Below are 21,585 nucleotides of genomic sequence, written 5' to 3'. Positions count from 1 at the left end.
AATACATATTGTTGTGCTTATGCTCCACGTTGAGAGAAGGAATTCATGTGTGTGTGTATGTCTGTGGTTAAACAGATATTGACAAAGATGAAACAAGTTGGTGTGTGCCTCTATTTATTAGTCTCCATAAGCAATTCACTGAATAAAGCAAATACTGTTACAGCACAAAATTATTATTTTCAAAGCAATCTTGGCAACAAGTTATAGTAACAACTTCATAATAAAAAGACAACAGTTATATCCATTTCTTGCAGTTTTCTTCACTTTAATTAAATAATACTATAAAATGTACACAAAGGTTGATAATTCACCACTAGATAAAACATAGAAGGGGAAGGAGGATGTTTGTTGGTGGTGTAGGAAGAAGGGTCCTTTAACAAAATGTGAGGGTTGGGTTTATACAAGTCACAGAAAGCTGATCATCTATACATCAACACTAGCAACATAACAAAGTTGTTTTTTGTCCATTTTATTTTGTACAAAGTGGGGAGTCTTACAAGCGAGCATCATCGTCTGCACTGTAGAGTACACAAGTGAGAGTTAAGGCAGATTTTCTGTTCACGTTTGAAAAGTGACATGAGAAATGTCATGTTTTTGTTTAGTTTAGTATTTCTACTCTCTATCAAGATTTTGAATAGGAAGTTGTCATTGCATATCTTAGGCTGTTGACCTAGCCTATTTAATTCCATTAAATGGGTGCTGGATTTTTGCTTTTATTCTTCATCTCTCCCCAATGAAATAGACAGATGAAGTTATTTCCACTTCATTCCTTTAAGTAGCATTTGCAAGACTGACGATGCTGGCACTGGAGGGGTGAATTGGCATTCGGTCACAACGATGAAGGCGATATTAAGGTGTGTGTGTGTGGTATTGTCGGTATGTTAGGGTGAGGGGGACTATGCGTCAGGGCCACTATGCGTCAAAGGTCTGTGGAAGTGCTTCAAAAATCATAGTTGTGTGTATTTTCAGTTTAACTGTGTTCGCAGCAAAGAATACCTACCCTGACACCTAGTGGCAATTCTTAGCTCCACACAGTTATTTATATTTTACTGAGACGCCTCCAGTCCAACAGACAATGGCAGCAGTGGTCGGCTGAAATCAGTTGAACACACACATGCACACACAGACCCAGACACACATGTCTGCTGTCAGACAGAAGCCCGGCCTGTTTCATTGTCTCAGTTTCAACTGTCTCCAACATCTGTCAAGAACCGCAGACACTACAAGTTTCCAGTTTCAAGGCTATATTTGTCGAAGTATCTCTGGTTCGCATTACATATGGTGATGAGGTCAAGTAAAAGTGAATGAAAGAATGGAAATGATTCCTCATTATCTCTGTTTCCTATGTGATCTCTAATTTTGGTTGAAAACATTGAGGATTAGTCAGTGCAAAAGATATTTGTTTGCAAATTAACTGCTACTCTTTGAGTGTGCAGTAGGATGACTGCAAAAGGCTAGGTTGCCGAGTCTGGATAAAATTTAAAAATATATATATATACAGTACCAGTCAAAGGTTTGGACATACCTACTCATTCAAGGGTTTTTAAAAAACAATTTTCTACATTGTAGAATATAATAGTGAAGACATCAAAACTATGAAATAACACATATGGAATCATGTAGTAAACAAAAAAGTGTTTAACAAATCAAAACAATGCCTTGATGACAGCTTTGCACACTCTTGGCATTCTCTCAACCAGGTTCATGATGAATGCTTGTACAACAGTCTTGAAGGAGTTCCCACATATGCTGAGCACTTGTTGGCTGCTTTTCCTTCACTCTGTGGTCCAATTCATTCCAAACCGTCTCAATTGGGTTGAGGTCAGGTGATTGTGGAGGCCAGGTCATCTACTCTCCTTGGTCAAATAGCCCTTACACAGCCTGGAGATGTGTTAGGTCATTGTCCTGTTGAAAAACAAATGATAGTCCCACTAAGCCAAAACTAAATGGGATGGCATATCGCTGCAGAATGCTGTGGTAGCCATGCTGGTTAAGTGTGCCTTGAATTCTAAATAAATCACAGACAGTGTCACAAGCAAAGCACACCCACACTATCACACCTCCTCCTCCTCCATGCTTCATGGTGGGAACCACACATGTGGAGATCATCCGTTGACCTACTCTGCATCTCACAAAGACATGGCGGTTGGAACCCAAAATCTCACATTTGGACTCAGACCTAAGGACAGATTTACACCGGTCTCATGTCCATTGCTTGTGTTTCTTGGCCCAAGCAAGTCACTTCTTATTATTGGTGTCCTTTAGTAGTGGTTTCTTTGCAGAAATTCGACCATGAAGGTCTGATTCACACAGTCTTCTCTGAACAGTTGATGTTGAGATGTGTCTGTTACTTGAGCTCTGTGAAGCATTTATTTGGGCTCCAATCTGACATGCAGTTAACTTTAATGGACTTATCCTCTGCAACAGAGGTAACTCTGGGTCTTCCTTTCCTGTGGCGGACCTCATGAGAGTCAGTTTCATCATAGCGCTTGATGGTTTTTGCGACTGCACTTGAAGAAATATTCAAAGTTCTTGAAATTTTCTCGATTGACTGATCTTCTGTAATGGACTGTCATTTCTCTTTGCTTACTTGAGCTGTTCTTGCCATGAAATGGACTTGGTCTTTTAACAAATATGGCTTTCTTCTGTATACCACCCCTACATTGTCACAACACAACTGATTGGCTCAAATGCATTAAGAATGAAAGAAATTCCACAAATTAACAGAAACACCTGTTAATTGAAATGCATTCCAGGTGACTACCTACATTTTTTATCCTTTATTTAACTAGGCAAGTCAGTTAAGAACAAATTCTTATTTACAATGACGGCCTAGGAACACTGGGTTAACTGCCTTGTTCAAGGGCAGAATGACAGATTTTTACTTTGTCAGCTCGATTTGATCTATAAACCTTTTGGTTACTGGCCCAACGTCTAACCACCAGGCTACCTGCCACTAATGAAGCTGGTAGAGATAATTCCAAGAGTGTGCAAAGCTGTCATCGAGGCGAAGGGCAGCTACTTTTGAAGAATCTCAAATAAAAAATATTTTTTGATTTGTTTAACACTTTTTTGGTTACCAAATGATTCCATATGTGTACCTAGTTTTGATATCTTCACTATTATTCTACAATGTAGAAAATAGTAAAAAAAAATGAAGAAAAACCCTTGAATGTGTAGGTGTGTCGAAACCTTTGACTGGTACAGTATATATATTTATTTTTAAGACTGGAAATTCAAGAAAATAATTACTGTGACACAGAATCCTAGTCTTGGCACAGGACAGGCAAAGCCTAAATGCCTGACTACCATGCGGCAGATTGTATTGCAGTGCTTACTTTGAGTCAACAGTCTCTAATCTGAACATTGGTCTCTGGTTCCACCTGCTTGGCATACACAGACACTGGCAAACACTACTGTCATCGGGGAGGAAGTCAAGATAGAGCAGTTGGAACCATACATGGAAGGAGAGAGAATGAATCTCTAAACATCATTTTAGTCAGTGTGTGTGCATGTGCGTGTGTGAGAGAGTACATCATGGAGGGTGGTGAGTCGTTGCTGTGCGTGTCTGCAAATGCATTCATGTGTGTGTATGTTTATGTGTGTAACTCTCCCATTTTTGTAATTAAACATGCAACCCATAGCTCTGGCTGGTGTGTGGAATTACACTTCCCATCTGCGTTCAGAGGAAGAGAAAGAGGGTTCAGACCCAAAGGGAAATGGGAGAGATGGAAAAAGAAGCTGGCAAAGAAGCTGGAGATTTTGGCTGGACAGATAAAGCATGAAAATCGAAAGAGCAAATTTTATGTCGACAGAAGTCTATAGGGAGAAATCTTTGCACCAAAAGAAATACTTTTATTTGAACCTGACAAGCAACATGATGCTTTCTAATTTTTCTGTGCAACTGACAAACTTAGAGCCTTTTTGACACCCCCATGTGGTACACTACCCACCAATTTGGCAACATGTACTGTAAGTGCAACTCATTTTGGGTAATAATACATAAGGTTCGTCATTATGTCCCTCAATAGACTCTCAGTCTTTCAGATCACCGAGCACCAACTAGTGTGTGTGGGGGGTCTGTTAGTGTCTACCGGCAATATAGACTAGAATGAAGCTAAATATACACTGCCAAAATGTTATAATGCAGACAGATTAACACTTGCAAATGACAACATTTTGAACAGGGTGAAGGACAGGGAAGTGAGATGATTCCCCATATCATAATGTAAATATGACAAAATCTTTGACTCATTAAAGAATTGATTAATTTGTTTCAGTAGTTTGACTTTACAAATAGTTCTACAGTACGTTTGGACCAGTGTTTCCAGAGAATTATCTATGACTGACAAGCAAATTTGATTTAAGAGAGCCAGCTTCCCTTGTCAATGATAAATCCTAGTGCAACATTACGACCCTGAGCACTAGTGACGAAACAATGCTAATGGCTGTGGTCTCAACTCTCGATTGACGCAATCCCTTTGTGGTGTGATAAGCAGCAGTCATATTTTTGCTTCCATGATGAAAGTCACATCATTACCATAACCTTACTGTACACATCAGAGATGTGGCTGAAGATATATCATTATCATCAATATCATTGCGGTATTAAAAATGTAAATACAGCCGTGATGATTACAATTAGAACTACACATCTGATTTTGTCTGACCAGGGGCTTGCAGAGAAGCAAAATAGCCTCCACGTTGGCAGAGATTGCACATTGTCCACAGTTACCCCCCGTCGTTTGCTGGTGAGGTCTCTACCCTGTTGTCCACAAATCAGTGAGTGAGGATAAACTTGAAAATTCTTGTCTTTTATGACCATGAAACCCACTGAAGATGAGCAGTCCAATAGTGCCAAGGTCTCCTTTTATTGTGGAGATATCCCCACTGCTCCACAAGAGAAAGGTTCTGTGACGCAAAGGGGCCCCTGGTATCTCCAGGAATAGAGTGTGCTACAGTCAGAACACAAGGATCTCACCGCTCCTCTTTTTCTTGTTATTATTCCTCAACCTGTGAGGCTCAGAAAATGTCTCCCTCTGATTGTTACCTTCCATTATGAGATGTCTCTTTTTGGTTTCCAGTTCAAAACAAATGTCCTGTCACCCTCAATGGTGGGATGGGGGTTGGAGGTTAGCATTTTGTGCTGGTTATGATCATGCAAAGGTGGGGGGCGGGTGGGGATGACTTTAGCCTGACTTTCTTGCCACATAAAAATGCTACACCTTTCACTTTGGAACAGATTGGCTAGAAATGCTACCTTAGGCCTCTTCCAGCAAACACAAAACTGCTGGTAAATCTATTGGCTTAGCATTGTGGCTTATCAGTCTGACAGTAGAGATCTGACAGAGCATTTGCTTTGGAAGGAAGGGAGAGAGGGGCAGTGTGGGCTAAAGGAATGTGTCTCAAGAGAAAATAACACGTCTGGTCTGGGTTAAAGGTGAATGCCTCCAAGTCCCACTTCCACTGGTCCAGGGGTTATTGTGGTCAGCCTGTGCCGAGTTGTTAAGATTAGGGTGACAAGGCTAGAATTTGGAGTGCTTGTTGGCTGGGAGAGAGGTTCATGGAGTGGAGGAGCGAGGGGCGGATAGTGGAAGGCTAGTGTTGTCAAGAGCTTCAACAGCATACCTCATTCTGTAGGGGAGTTACTGCCATCTGTCTGAGCTGAAATCTGTCTGAGCTGAAAAGGAGAAAGAGGATCCAGAATTAGACATGTTAGATCAGACAAAAGGAATCCCCATTCTACAGATCTATTTTTCAACCAGACATCTCTTTCGCTCAGATCCAATAGATTTACTGCTGCACGCTTGACTAAAGTAACATTAGCGTGTTATCAACCCTGACATCAAGAGTATATCTTCCTTCATGGTTGTACATTTCTGTCAGCACCCTCTCTCAGATCAGGTCAAAAGCTATGGCAGTGGTGAGGGAAACATTGCATCTATGCTGACAAAAAAGGTCATTTTATGTTTGATGAAGAAAAGTCTGTATATTTAAACAATATGATCAAACAGTGCAATTGCCTGCATCAAAATATGCTGCAAAGCAGCACAAACACAAAATACCCTACACAGAGTTAAACCGGACATCTTCATGTTTTCAAGGGCTTTTTGAAAAACTGTCAGACTGTTTGATATTTTTGTGATATTTCCACACCACCCTTAGGGACAGGTACAGGGCAGAGATGATGGGAGGGGGACCACCTTGAGTCCTCAGTAGAGGGCGCCATGAGACCAACCTTTTCTGCCTCATTTGTTCTGATTGCGTATTCGCAGGCACCTCCTCTTTAGCGGCGGCTCCAGCTCAGGGCTCCCTGCCCCTGCTGCCAGGGGAGCGCTGATGCTGCATGACACGATGTCCGTCTTGTCGCTGGGCTTTGGCAGGGGCTGGATGACACAGCCAGCCTTGGGCAGCAGCAGTGCATAGGCGTGGTCGTCATCATCGTCCAGATCCATAAGATTGCCGTTGGCTTCCAGCTTGCCTTCCCAAGTGCCCCCCTGCACTGCCTCCTCACTTGGGCACCTCTTACCTGGTTCCCACTCTGGCACCAAGCAGCTGTTTTCCTTCAGCGCCTCCAGCTCCAGCTCGCAGTTGGCTGGTTCGCCGCAACCTCCCCCTCCTCTCCGGCCAGGGTCAGACAGAGGTGTGGGTAGTGTGCTCCGGCTGGGGCCGTCTGTGTGTTGACTGCTGCCATTTACTATGACATCACAGGGGGCAGGTGGGCTGCAGGGCTGGGTCCGTGGTGTGCCAGGGTGATTTGTTAGCTGGCTATTGTAGGAGTTTTGGTTTGGCTGTGGGGATGGTGATGTGGCCTGGCTACAAGGCAGGAAGCCTGGCTCCAGAGAGTCACTAATGGCCTCCCTGACCTCCTGGCTCATGTCCTCTAGGCTGCTGTCCCCCTTCCCCTGCCCAGATGCATTCAGAGGGGATGGTCCAGAAGGTGGGGGGCTGGTTGAGTCCCCATCTCGTTCCACCTTTACCTGGACACTGGGCACCACCCGCTGGATGACCTGCTGCAGCCGCGATCGCCGGCCCAGAGTCAGGTCGATCACGCCCTCTGGAAGGGAGGCCGTGGTGGAGGCACACCCCGGACTCTCAGTCTTCACGGTCAGGTCCACCACGTCAGTCCTACTCCTCTCAGAGCCAAAGCGGGCCAGATTGTAGCCAGAGAAGCACGGGGAGTGCACCCCGGAACTGGAGGGCCCAAACTTGTGATCCCCTCTGGAGGAACCAGGGGAGAAGGGCCTGTGGTCCTCCCCTGATGCACTGGGAATGGGGTTGTTGTTGTTGCTGGGTTTGTCCTTGGAGGTCTTGGGGTTGAAGGGGAAGGGTATGGGGATAGGGATGGGCACCGGCAGGGGCACGATTACAGGGTAAGGGACCAGCAGGGTTGGCGGGGGAACCAGAGGGGCGAGGGAAGGCATACCAAAATTCATCATGGGTGGCATAAGCATGGGCCCGTTTGGCATCATGTTGGAGTGGAAGGGAAAACCGGGTATGTGTAGGCCTGGATGTGGTGGCATCATCCCTGGGGGGTTCCCTCCCAGGTTGGGGTTGTTAGAGGGATGGTGGTGGGGTGAGAACTGTGTCCTGTGCATAGGGCTGGATGGTGGACCCAGGTTTCTCGGCAGGGGTGGTGGTGGTCCGATGCCAGGGATCATGGGGTTGGACAGGGGGCTATTAGGGCCTGGGCCGTGGGGAGGTGGGCGGAGGAAAGGTGGCCGCATCTGCTGCATCATCTGGTGCTCCATGAAGAAGGGCAGGGGCACTGGTCCCCGGGGCGTCATCACCATTGGGGGGCTACCCAAGGGAACTCCCATGGGAGAGTGCAGAGAGGGGTGTGAGGGAGGGGGTAAGGTGGGGCTCTCGTGGGGTCTGGGCGTGGGGTTTTTGGAGGAAGGGGAGCAGACAGTGCCTGTCTCAGAGGGAGAGGCAGCGGTGGAGCTGGAGGGGACTGGCACAGAGGGGTTTCCCCCAGGGGAAGGGGCTTTGCGACGTAAGTCACCCAAGGGCGTGCCCCAGGACTCGGGGGTGAGGAGCTGCGCCCCGGTGCTGCTCTCCGACTTGCCCTCCACAGGTCCGTGTCCTGGGTTACACAGGCCCCCTGGCAGCGCCGCCTGAGTCTCTTTGTAAAAGATATCCATCTTGTACTGGTTCAGGCATTTGGCACTACAGAACTGCAGCCTCCGTTCACCAGCACCAAAGTCCAGGTACTCCTTGGTGTGGCGGATGTGTTTGCACCAGTCACACACCTGTAACACAAAACACAAGACAAAAGACATCATCAGGTAGAATGCATTAGAGATACAACACATAAGCAGTTAAAAAAAGTCAGTAACATTGCCCTTTTGTCATGTGGTTATTCAAACAACTTTGGTAAGCAGAATGTAATCTCTCAGCCTCATACAGTATCTGCAGATTAGGTACACTAAAACCTGGATTGTAATTAAATTAACTGGTCAAATTTTATTTTGTTACACCAAGTAAATAAAAGTACATCTGCATGGCATGTTTGTATCCGCATTACTGAAAACCCATCTGTATTTTTGTGCTTCCAATGGCACATATATAGTCTATATGTAGTGAGGGAGACAGAGAGATTTTCATACTAACTTCACACTGCTATGACCCTTCAGGTACAGGTAATGTACAACACATGGTAACATCTTGATGAATGATTACAACTTGAGGAAGAAGTAGCTTTCAACTGGCTTTAAACGTGAGTGCAAATCTGGATCGGCGTACTTAAAGCTTTTGAATGAAAAACACTTTGTCCAGACATGTAATTCACATTTACACCTGCCATGGGGTTTCCACCTCTTAAACTTCCTTCATAAGGAGGAACCACTCCGATAAACCTGAATCCACTGAGCCGTGTGTGACAGTGGCCACAGGCACAGCCGCAGGACATAACAGCCTCAAGTAAAAGGTTTTCCCTGTAAGGAATGATCATAAGTGGGGGTAGATGAATGTGGTGGCTGGGTGAGATGGACAGACGGAGACAAGAGAACAAGCTGCCAGTAGGGGGCACGGAAGTGAGAGTGACAGCTGGGTGGAGTTTTACATGTTCTGGTGAAAATGGCTGCTGAGAACCACCTAGGTGGGTGCTATGATGCATCGCTATTTACTACTGGTGTGCAACTTTAATATGAGTGTTTTGGATATTTTTATTGCATAAAAAATATTCTGATTAATGAATTGACTGCATTAAAATGGACATGACTGCATTCAAGTAGAATTGAATGCATTAAAGTGGAATTGACTGTGTTTAAATGGAATGTGATTATCGAACACTACCCCGGGGGCATTACACACAGGGCAGAGGAGCAGCCTGGCACAGCTTGTCAACACTGTGGGATGCCAGGGCCTTGTGATGCCAGGATATTTTTCACTGGCTACAAAAGTTTCCAAAATGCTCACTGTGAATGTTCAATCATCATGTGGCTGTTCGTTTCTATACGGTTAGTTTCATTAGTGTACCTGAGATAATGAACATGACCCTGGTGAGTGGATGGCAATGGGTGGGCCAGGGAGATGGGTACAGCCCGGGCACACAACTCACTCTCCCAGCTCAGAAGGACGTGACAGCGACTCACTGAAGATAATTAAAGCATTAATCAGCTGTCAGACCCACGAACGACGTCCATCCATCACACACACCATAATCCCCCTTGTTGAATGCTAATAAATTGTGGGATGCTACTGGAAGACGATTAGGTTCGGCTCACAGACATACATGTACTGTATGATCCTTATGATCCTAACCATTTGATGTTTCAGAGCTCACATATATGCCTGCCACACTTGAGTCAAAATTAGATTTGAACACGCACACAAGCACGCAAACACACACACGTCATGGCAACTTCAGATTTGGAACGGTCATGGAACCCTCATAATAATATGCTACTCTTGTGTCATCCTCCTCTGAACCCTGGCCTGATTCATTGATTTGTACCTAATTTTTCACTAAACTAGATTTTCCATAAAGTACTTAGATCTCAGTTGATAGGCCACCCTGATTCATTCACTCTTCTTTAATCTCTCTTTTCCATCTCTTCCCGTCTCTCAACTGACAGATCACACATGTCAAAGAGATGGACAAATCAGTCAATGACAATCTCATCCATAATTTGATTTTAATGTTAAACAGAGGTCTCCTCCATCACTAGATTTCAGTCAAATGGCCACTGTTAGAAAGGCTGTCATAATGTAGATATGACCATCAGAGACCATCTCTGTAGTGCTCTTTACTGTTATAGTGGCGCAGCATTACAGGACCAAAGACTAGTGTTCCATATACTGTCAGCCTGGTTTCATAGACTAGACGTAACATAGTAAACAAAAATCTGGTACACTCAAATTAGTATGATATGTTACGTTTGGTATAGGTACATAAGACAGAAGGTTACCTGTTCAAATCTCATCACAGACAACTTTAGCATTTTAGCAAATTAGAAACTTCGCAACTACTCACTTTGTTTCTCTATATATCATACGAAATGGATAATGGATATCCACAAATTAATGTTACGTCTAGCCCTGAGTCCAGGTTGATACTGTAGCTCGGTACTCGTACAGGTGAGTGATCAATAGTCAGCCCTTTAGCCTTGATATCAGTAGTCTTCTTTTTAAACTGTCCATTTAGTACACAATGAGCCATATATTTTTTTTAAGTCTGAAAAGTGCTCTGAGAGTTGGGTTCAATGATGGTAAGCCTGGATATTTTAAATTATAAATGTGTTGACATTTTCTTGGGCTAAAAAAGAAGACAGATGGAGAGCAATTAACGACTTTCTGCACTGTGAGTGAAATTTCACTGTGCATTACCCTAATGGAGTTATTTTTTCTCTCTCTCTACTCACTTCCTCTCCTGCACAAAGATGTTTGCAGTTGAATGTAATTATGGTCATTTATTTCAACCACAGCCATCATACTGGCGGTCGCTCTGGCTCGGTTTAACCATTTGCTTTGCTGTAGGTAATACCAAGCTACCTGGGCCTCCCGAGGGGTGCAGTTGTCTAAGGCACTACATTGCAGTGCTAGCTATGCCACTAAAGATTCTGGGTTTGAGTCCAGGCTCTGTCCCAGCTGGCTGTGACCGGGAGACCCATGGGGTGGCGCACAATTGACCCAGCGGTGTCTGGTTAGGGGAGGGTTTGGCCGGGAGGGATGTCCTCACCACAGCGACCCCTGTGGTAGGCTGGGTGCAATGCATGCTGACACGGTTGCCAGGTGTATGGTGTTTCCTTTGACACAATGGTGCAGCTGGCTTCTGGGTTAAGTGGGCATTGTGTCAACAAGCAGTGCGGCTTGGTTGTGTTGTAATACTGATTTCTAGTTTGTCTAGAGAATTTAGGCGTTTTTGAAAACCTGTCCATCTCGCTAACCATCTGGTTAAACACTTAACAAAGTGATCAGCAAGGGAACAGTTTCTGATACTGTGTGTGATAGTATGTGCTGGAGGAACAATATCTGATGGGGTGGAATGTATTATTCAGTAAATTATATTATGGGGACCAGTATCTTGGGGCGGCAGGGTAGCCTAGTGGTTAGAGTGTTGGACTAGTAACCGGAAGGTTGCAAGTTCAAACCCCTGAGCTAACTGCCCTGAACAGGCAGTTAACCCACTGTATCTAGGCCGTCATTGAAAATAAGAATTTGTTCTTAACTGACTTGCCTGGTTAAAAAAAAAAAAAAATCTGCTGGGGGTACAATATCTGGATCATGATGATCTTATGAAGCTTGCAAAACAAAGTGTGTATATTCCATCACAAATCATGTAAATGCATTCATTGAACCTGATAGGATTCAAATAGCCAATGTTGTAGAGCTGATCTTTACATGTGAACCGCATGTAAAATTCTATTACTGGATTGAAATGTATTGAAATGTCACCAAAAACAATGGTCAAGATAAAATTGGCAGAAAATTCCTCATTATGGATCTATGAAGAGAGAACACAACATCTGAATCTAACACAATGCAAAATGAAAATGAGAAAATAAAACAATTTGAATGAAAAAAGTATGTGATTCACTTTAAATCAATGTAATTGTTTTATACATAACTAAAGTACATTCTCTAAAACCAAACCTCTTTACATTATTCAACACATCAAACAGTCATTAATATCAAAATATGTCATTACATTTCTAGCCATCAAAAACTTAAACTCTATCTTTGTTAAACGTTTTAGTCCTTACAAGCACATCGCTGTTTGTCTTGAAGACAAGCCTGGGCGTATCCTTAGAATAGCTGTGCTGGGGTAATTTCTCACCACGGCCGTCTTCGTCTCTCGCCTGAGGGGAGAAATAACGGCCTCTTTTTACGAACGGACAAAATAAACAGGTGGACAGAAAAGAAGAAGGGAAAACAACAACAAACTTATGAATGGAAAGACACTGACAAAGGTAAAATGGTGAACATGCATTTGGGTTGTGGAATTATATGCAGGTTCTCAGCATCATAAAACAAAGCCATGTGGAAAGTGTGTGTGTGTGTGTGTGTGTGTTTGTGTGTAGTAACTATAGTTAATTATTCACATTGACAGCTAAAGAGCCTAGATGTTATGAACTGTGAAAGAGGGGAATTCTATGAGATTGCACATTAATCTAAACATTGTTATCCGGGGAGTAAATGCTGCATTAATCCTATTTAAAGACTTCTAAGGAGAAACAACTGTTTAACAATATCACAAGCAACGTCCCAGTAATAAAGGTTAAAGGAAAGAGGATATGGGATTTAAAATTCACCAGCACCACTGGGTTGACGGGATGCTCTCTCTTTTTACATTGGCACTAGACACTGTGCAGTCTATAAGCATTGAAATTTACACACACACACACACACACACGCACGCACGCAAGCACACACACACACACACACACACACACACACACACACACACACACACACACACACACACACACACACACACACACACACAGATGTGTCATTGTGTCATTATCCAGTCTCCATTTTGTGCTGTGACCCTCTGGTCTGCTGCCAATTCATTTACATATAGTGCTAATGAGGTGCTGGCACAGTGAACGAGGCATGAGGGGCACACACACACATACACAAACAGAGAGAGGGAGAGAGAGAGCGATGGAGAGAGAGATCAACCAGCACCAGACATAGTGTTGGGTGACAGTACAGTCATACAATGGGGACACCACGTCCTTTACTGGGAATCAGGCACAACTGTGTTGTATGACGAGACTGAGAGTATGAAGTAAAACCGACTACCTGGTGATAAACCCACACATTGGCTATGAAAGTGCCTACCCGCCATGGGTAAAACATTTGTCCATCCAGAGAAGTCAAGCTGCATTTTGAAACAACTTTCCTTCCAAAAAATCATATAATCATTGGCCATCATTTCTAATCATCTGTTGCAGTGATTATGGGTGACGATGTCCCACTCTCCACTATTTGGAAGGAAAGCTGTTTCAAAAGTTACTCTTCCTCAAAATACTCCTTGGCTATTAGAAATGTTATTTACGTAAATATTACCAGAGCTTATTCCCCTGGAAAATCCAGTAACACTTTTTATCACAGTCTTATTGTTGGAAACTCTATGACAACTAAATACAGCTGCAGTCTGGCTAAAGTGTCCGGTGTAAACATCGCATCACAGTTCCACACCACCGGTATCTGTGCCCATTGGTGACTAAGATGCCCAGAGGCAGTGGCACACCAGCTGTCACTGTGCAAGCCTCCATCTGGGCATCAGTGCCTGCCCAGGTGTGTGTGCTTTTCACCTGTCAAGAGGTGTGTTTCCCAAAAGGTATACCCTCACATATATACACACACACACATAACCACAGCAACGAGAAACAGACAATCATGGAGACGTCCCATCGCACAAATACACACACATACACACTCACACATTCTCAAACACATCTAGCACAAATTCACAACTTTCCACCCACCTGGGACAACTCACATCTTTGGGCCAACCCCCTCCTTCTGTCCTCTCATTAGATTAACCAGCTAACGGGAAATGTTCCTTGAACATTCTCTTTTGCTCATGTTTGGTTGTGGGATAACAAGCTTGTTAAAGCTTGTCAAGTAACCTATGTACTGCTGTTGTAAAAGTGATCTTCATGTCATTTTACAACGATCTAGAAAGTGAGTGTTTATTTATCTGACTAACATTTGTTCTGTCGGTAGGTGCGCTGATTGGTCCAGCCAGGCCTCTTTGTTGTGATTTCTAATGATCATCAACCTTTACCTAAAAAAGAAATACAAAATCTAAGCCCGAAGCTATCTTAGCAGGGATAGTTAGACTTTGAGAGGAAGAGAGAGCATGATATGACCATGTCTGTGTAGTGCAAGTTCAAGTTCCAGTTTCTTCCCTCAAACTACTCTCTAACTACTCTCCCTTTCCTTTTTTTGTATTAATCGCTGTCAGCCATGAAATAATCACCTCCCTCACGAGGCTCTCCTGCTGCGACATGGGGACCTATAGGTTCCCTAGCCAGGACTGAATCACAACGAGGACAGGTAACACACTTCATCAAACACACACACACACACATCTTATTCAGTGTGTCTTCCTTGATACTGGATCCAGATGGTAAAGTAAATTGCAGAGTGTGTCAGAGCAGTGCAGGCAACCGACAGCCTGTGTATAAAAATGTGTGTCTGTTTGAGGTGATGTGACATTACTGGGGTTACGTAAAGAAGCACTTGCCTGGAGGGACCTCAGAGACAAAGACAGAGATGGAATTTTACAGGTCTCTAGAGGTGTAAGGAAAGATTCCTGAGCCATGAAAAAAGATAGACGTATTACATCAGAAATGGGCTGTAAAATACAAGCTAGGGCCTCTTCACTTGGACTTTACCCTCTCTAGTGCTTTTACATGATGTGAGGGGAGGCCTGAGAGTGAGAGTGTGTGTCTATGTTGAATGTCTATGTGAAATAAACCAGACTAGTCATTAGATGAGCTCAAAACTGGATCAAAACTCTTCTACCCCCAGCCACCCTATCACATGGCTGAATGTTGGTATTACTCCTGGTGCACGGGATGGATGGTGTTGTGCAGTGGCAATGGAAGAAACTGAATCCTCCTCACCCGCGCTCGCCATAAGAGGAGATTGGATTACGCGGACGAAGCAGCTGTAGATATTTAGCGAAACATGATGCGTCTCCACTGCCCACCCCTACGCCACCCTACTCGCTATGTCCTGGCTCCCCTTTCAGACACAAACAGACAACATACGTTTTCAGCCATGCCATTTTTTTTTGTTGGAAAAACTGGAAGGTTTGGAGTTGTGGCCAATCTTGTGGGTGCATGAAAAAAGAAACATGTGGATATCACTTACACAAATGGCCTGCATGAATGTGAGAGTGTGAGACATAATATAGAATCTGCACCACCTCAGCAGACAAGGACTTAATGTGCTCTAGCCATGTCTGTTTTCCTAACGTGGGAATTCTGTCCCTGGATAGCTCTTCACATAGGTCCTTACTCACTGAAATACAATATCACTTCAGTTGTTCTTTTGTTTATATATCCACATACAGCACTCAATAAACTTAGACTTTAGTGTGAACTTTCTCTTTAGGACTAGCAATACTTAACACATGTGGGAGAAACCACAGCAGGTACAAGGCAACTCATGCTATGAAAATTGATAATGTGAACAGAAAAAACTGGATTCCCGTACAGTATCTTAAATTATCAGACATACAGTGCCTTGCGAAAGTATTCGGCCCCCTTGAACTTTGCGACCTTTTGCCACATTTCAGGCTTCAAACATAAAGATATAAAACTGTATTTTTTTGTGAAGAATCAACAACAAGTGGGACACAATCATGAAGTGGAACGACATTTATTGGATATTTCAAACTTTTTTAACAAATCAAAAACTGAAAAATTGGGCGTGCAAAATTATTCAGCCCCTTTACTTTCAGTGCAGCAAACTCTCTCCAGAAGTTCAGTGAGGATCTCTGAATGATCCAATGTTGACCTAAATGACTAATGATGATAAATACAATCCACCTGTGTGTAATCAAGTCTCCGTATAAATGCACCTGCACTGTGATAGTCTCAGAGGTCCGTCAAAAGCACAGAGAGCATCATGAAGAACAAGGAACACACCAGGCAGGTCCGAGATACTGTTGTGAAGAAGTTTAAAGCCGGATTTGGATACAAAAAGATTTCCCAAGCTTTAAACATCCCAAGGAGCACTGTGCAAGCGATAATATTGAAATGGAAGGAGTATCAGACCACTGCAAATCTACCAAGACCTGGCCTCCCTCTAAACTTTCAGCTCATACAAGGAGAAGACTGATCAGAGATGCAGCCAAGAGGCCCATGATCACTCTGGATGAACTGCAGAGATCTACAGCTGAGGTGGGAGACTCTGTCCATAGGACAACAATCAGTCGTATATTGCACAAATCTGGCCTTTATGGAAGAGTGGCAAGAAGAAAGCCGTTTCTTAAAGATATCCATAAAAAGTGTCGTTTAAAGTTTGCCACAAGCCACCTGGGAGACACACCAAACCTGTGGAAGAAGGTGCTCTGGTCAGATGAAACCAAAATTGAACTTTTTGGCAACAATGCAAAACGTTATGTTTGGCGTAAAAGCAACACAGCTCATCACCCTGAACACACCATCCCCACTGTCAAACATGGTGGTGGCAGCATCATGGTTTGGGCCTGCTTTTCTTCAGCAGGGACAGGGAAGATGGTTAAAATTGATGGGAAGATGGACGGAGCCAAATACAGGACCATTCTGGAAGAAAACCTGATGGAGTCTGCAAAAGACCTGAGACTGGGAGACACACCTGCGCCACCCGGGAGGTACTGTACTGCAGCGCCAGCTGTGTCATCAGAGTCCCTGGGTTCGCGCCCAGGCTCTGTCGTAACCGGGAGGTCCGTGGGGCGCCGCACAATTGGCCTAGCGTCGTCCGGGTTAAGGAGGGATTGGTCGGTAGGGATCTCCTTGTCTCATTGCGCACCAGCGACTCCTGTGGCGGGCCGGGCGCAGTGCGCGCTAGCCAAGGTTGCCAGCCTCCGACACATTGGTGCGGCTGGCTTCCGGGTTGGATGCGCGCTGTGTTAAGAAGCAGTACGGCTGGTTGGGTTGTGTATCGGAGGAAGCATGACATTCAGCCTTCGTCTCTCCCGAGCCCGTACGGGAGTTGTAGCAATGAGACAAGATAGTAGCTACTACAACAATTGGATACCACGAAATTGGGGAGAAAAAGGGGTAAAAAAAAAAAAGACCTGAAACTGGGACAGAGATTTGTCTTCCAACAAGACAATGATCCAAAACATAAAGCAAAATCTACAATGGAATGGTTCAAAAATAAACATATCCAGGTATTAGAATGGCCAAGTCAAAGTCCAGACCTGAATCCAATCGAGAATCTGTGGAAAGAACTGAAAACTGCTGTTCACAAATGCTCTCCATCCAACCTCACTGAGCTCGAGCTGTTTTGCAAGGAGGAATGGGAAAAAATGTCAGTCTCTCGATGTGCAAAAGTGATAGAGACATACCCCAAGCGACTTACAGCTGTAATCGCAGCAAAAGGTGGCGCTACAAAGTATTAACTTAAGGGGGCTGAATAATTTTGCACTGCCAATTTTTCAGTTTTTGATTTGTTAAAAAAGTTTGAAATATCCAATAAATGTCGTTCCACTTCATGATTGTGTCCCACTTGTTGTTGATTCTTCACAAAAAAATACAGTTTTATATCTTTATGTTTGAAGCCTGAAATGTGGCAAAAGGTCGCAAAGTTCAAGGGGGCCGAATACTTTCGCAAGGCACTGTATGTATACTTCCAATTCAACAGCCGGTAGCATACAGAGCTATGCTAAGTGATTATGTTTTGATGAAAAAAGGGAAAGGAATAAAGACATAAATAAAAACATATCATACTTACACTGTAATTCCTTACATATCCAAGCTTAGGTATAAGAAAGAAAGCAGAATGTTTAACTTCAGAAATCAGGACAAATTAAAACACTATTTACTTTATGGTCTGTCTTTGGAAATATATACTGATAATTGGAACCAATGCATGTTTGAAAGTCAACTGCATAGGGTATGACTGAAACCGTGTTTCTGCATGTTCAATGATGAAACCACAAGCCAAGGATGGATATTAGTTTTGTGTTATTCTACTACAATGGGTACTCAAAAGAAAGGCCAAACTCAGGAGCGAAATATCCAAAGTACCTAAGCTTCTGGGCTCCTCACCCAGCCATCTAGTGGAGATATTGTACAAAGTTGAAAGTTGGTCAATACAATTCCTAAGGACTGACAAGTGTCCTACAGCATCTTAATCTGAGAAATCAGGAAGAGTGGATGTAGGGAGGAAGTGATGTATGTCAGTACATGTATGTACCACATGGTCTCGTGTGCACTTGCATAATTGGTTCATTAATGAGATAGGAGTGTTAAGAAGGAGTTTACCTTGTTTCTCTTGAAGTAGGCTCGGCGGCAGGCGGCAAAGCACTTCTCACTGCAGAAGCTCTTCAGCTCAGTGCCCATGTTGAGGGAATAGCGTTTGACGCCAACCTTCTGACACCATGCGCACATGATCTGGACGTTAGACACATCCTCGTCTGGGGGACCACAAACACAAACAGACACAATGTGAGGATAACTGGAGAACACTCCAGCCACCCCCCCCCCCCCTCCTCCACCCACCCAAACAATCTGACAGCCACCTGTCAAATCTCATCATGTGAATGAGTCGAACAACAATGCATCCTGACAGTATTCCCCTTCCAGGCAAAAGAGGACAGTGCTTCCCACCCCAAGGGTTTTTTGCTGCAGTCATGAAGGCAGTTAGAGACATTCTAACTAGACAGAGATGCCCTAAGAAATCGCTGTGGACAAAAATTGTTTGTCGATTTTAAAATGCTTCAGCTGAAGTCTACCTAATTAAATTGCAGAGGGCTTCATTGGAGATTCATTAGAACATGGAAACTAAACACCCTCCATGACATCAAATGGGTCTCTCATCTTAAACAAGGGTTGCTGGGTAATTTACATTGCTTTTTTAGCCCCTCAGTGTTGTACTATGTGGAGAGACTTCTTCCTGGGAGACTCACAATTATCACATTATGACTAAGTGTGTGCAAAGGTGAAAAGAAATGTGCCCATTAGTCTTTCACCTCCCTTATCACACTGTGGTGGGTACTGGGAAGGCTTTTTCCCTCTTGTTAAGCTTAATAGATCCATAGTGCAAATCTGTTTTAAAGGAAGGACATTTTCAATTAAGGGGAATAACTCCCGGGAGGCCCAAAGATAGCACCGTGGCCACAGCATGCATATTTTATGCTCCTTTATGCTCCTGCTGCATGGCCCATATTGAGAGATCTCTGTAGAGGTAGGTGTGAATGGGGGGGTAGAAAATATTCTTGGGGAAGTTGCCCCTCTACATCCCTCCATTATTGCATTGTTTTAGAAAATCTATGTCTAAAGTCCCATGGCAACCTGGCAGTAATTAAATAAAATATTTGGCAACAACAAACAAGTTGAAGTGTGGCAGGTAGCCTGGCGGTTAAGAGCGTTGGGCCAGTAACCGAAAGGTTGCTAGTTCGACTCTAGATGACTAGGTGAAAAATCTGTCGATGTGCTCTTGAGCAAGGCACTTAACCCTAATTGCTCCTGTAATTCGCTCTGGATAAGAGTGTCTACTAAAATGTAAAGTGTTCATTTGAAAGCATCTAATTATTTTTCATACAAAAAGGTCACTTGACGTGGTATGTTTGCATTCAGAATTTTCTGGCCTTTTTCTCGGCTCTCGTTATGCGTTTCCTTATTAATGAAGTCACATCTGCTGGGAGAGAGCCTTGTACTGTAATTATGCAGCGCCCATATTAAATACCTCTATCATCCAGTGTACCTGCACCTCAAAAGCCCCTCTATTGCTCTTGCAGGGCATATGAATAATTCAAAAGGGGTACAAGTTGGATGGGCCAGTGGGAGGGGGAGGGGGAGGGGGAGTGGGGGCGGTTGGTGTTGAGCTGTGAGAGAGGGACCATACCATCTGTTTTTCACCCTGTGCTGTGTGAGGCTGTGAGGCCGCCTCTAGGGTGATGCCATGGCACTCTCCTCTCCCCATGCAGGCTGATGAGCCTCTTGAGTATCACGGCACACTTATGGTTCAATGAAGCCCTCTGTCCATGTACATTTCCACTGAGTTGACCAGGTGATACTGACACTTAAACAGTTGGAGGAGGGGAACCTGGGGTGTCTGTCTATGTATTTACAGACCTTTGTTCCTCATTTATCAAGTGATTGTAAAACTGACAGTGGAGTTGAGCACTGAAATGGCAGTGATTCGTTAGAATCGTACTACACTGTTATGTATACTTGGGATTCGATTGTAGGATCCATTCTGATAGTCTTTAAAGTGCAAGCTTAAACACATGCAGTATGTTTGTTGATTTTTAGGTGTGTGTGAAGTGTTTTACCTGCTGGTGGCTTGATCATGGGGGGTGGGATCAGTGGAACTATGATGGGCATGTTCCCATGCTCCCTGGTGCTGGGTGTGGAGGTGGACGGGGTGGTGGAGGACTCTGTCACTCCGTTCCTCAATGTCGGTGTAGAGTGGGTGCTATTGGCTTGGTTTGGGGAGACATCACTATTCTCCCCCGATCCTCCTGGGATTTTTGGTAAAGAGTTTTCTGAGGGAGACAGAGTGAGTGTGCTGGTCTTTGTGGACTTGCTGTATGTAAAGCAACAGAAATGGACATCATTGATCACTTCAATGAATCCAAACAAATATGCTTTTGACGCAAGATGGGTGTCCTTTGTGTTACCCTGGAAACCATGTTGGCATCTTTGATTAGATAAGGCCCTACTGTATGCTTGCTCAATGCCTGATGTGAATTTCTACAATTTTATCCAACATTATAATCAGGGATCACCATGTAGAGATTCCAGAGACACTTGTTTAATCACCAATAGGAAAGCAAAGTGCAGTTTTCTGCTGAAACATAACTACACCATAATGACTGGATGATGCAACTACAGCAGATTTTGAACTGGATAGCCTAACTGAATTGCCTCATCAATCATGATAAACTACTGCCAAGTTGCAGCAGTACTTTCCCCAGCCTCTGTCCCTGACCCTGCAGAGGGAATTTGCAACTCAGCATAGACAGTAAATGTCACATTTTGCATCAATTGTAATACCACTTGCAAAACCATATTTTTAGATGAAGAAGTATGCTCCTGTGCACAGAACATAGCTTTTTCAATGAATCAACAACTGCAATGACCAGATAAATGAATATCTGTCTCCATGGTTATGCTCACCTTTCAGGACAGAGATGTGTGGATGTGTCTCTCCATCTGGGTAGTTCCGTATGTCGATGTTGTCCTGGTCTCTCAGGTCCACCTTGTCATAGCCATACCAGCCAAGCAGCTCATTCATGGTGTTCTCCGCAAAACTCTGCAAGACAAGAGACACAATATTTGTCATTAGGATTAACAAGCATGAACTCTGTTTCACTATTACATCACGGGGTAATGAGGGGAGCGGTGAGGGATAAAAGGGGTTGTTTGCATATGAACAAGGTTTCCACCCCCAAAACACACAATA

General features: G+C 43.9%; 1 protein-coding gene across 8 annotated transcripts in view; it reads right to left on the bottom strand.

The window, feature by feature from the left end:
* Positions 1–97: 97 nt before the first annotated feature.
* The window catches only part of sobpa (sine oculis binding protein homolog (Drosophila) a), a 36,401-nt gene continuing 14,913 nt past the window's right edge, over positions 98–21,585 (bottom strand). For 2 of the 8 annotated variants that reach the window (XM_021574126.3, XM_021574129.3), the window contains 7 exons: positions 21,300–21,435; positions 20,453–20,665; positions 18,441–18,592; positions 17,908–17,931; positions 12,207–12,302; positions 6,239–8,252; positions 98–5,680 (listed from right to left, as the gene is read on the bottom strand). In XM_021574126.3, the coding sequence (XP_021429801.1) occupies positions 6,249–8,252; positions 12,207–12,302; positions 17,908–17,931; positions 18,441–18,592; positions 20,453–20,665; positions 21,300–21,435 (2,625 nt within the window). In that variant the 3' untranslated portion in view covers positions 98–5,680; positions 6,239–6,248. The remainder of the gene's footprint in view (positions 5,681–6,238; positions 8,253–12,206; positions 12,303–17,907; positions 17,932–18,440; positions 18,593–20,452; positions 20,666–21,299; positions 21,436–21,585) is intronic. The other 6 variants (XM_021574128.3, XM_021574130.3, XM_021574132.3 and 3 more) reach the window with 5 other exon arrangements.

Source organism: Oncorhynchus mykiss, chromosome 19, assembly GCF_057628025.1.
Source record: "Oncorhynchus mykiss isolate SJ-2025 chromosome 19, ASM5762802v1, whole genome shotgun sequence".
Classification (NCBI taxonomy): domain Eukaryota; kingdom Metazoa; phylum Chordata; class Actinopteri; order Salmoniformes; family Salmonidae; genus Oncorhynchus; species Oncorhynchus mykiss.
This window is presented reverse-complemented; position numbering and strand designations above follow the sequence as displayed.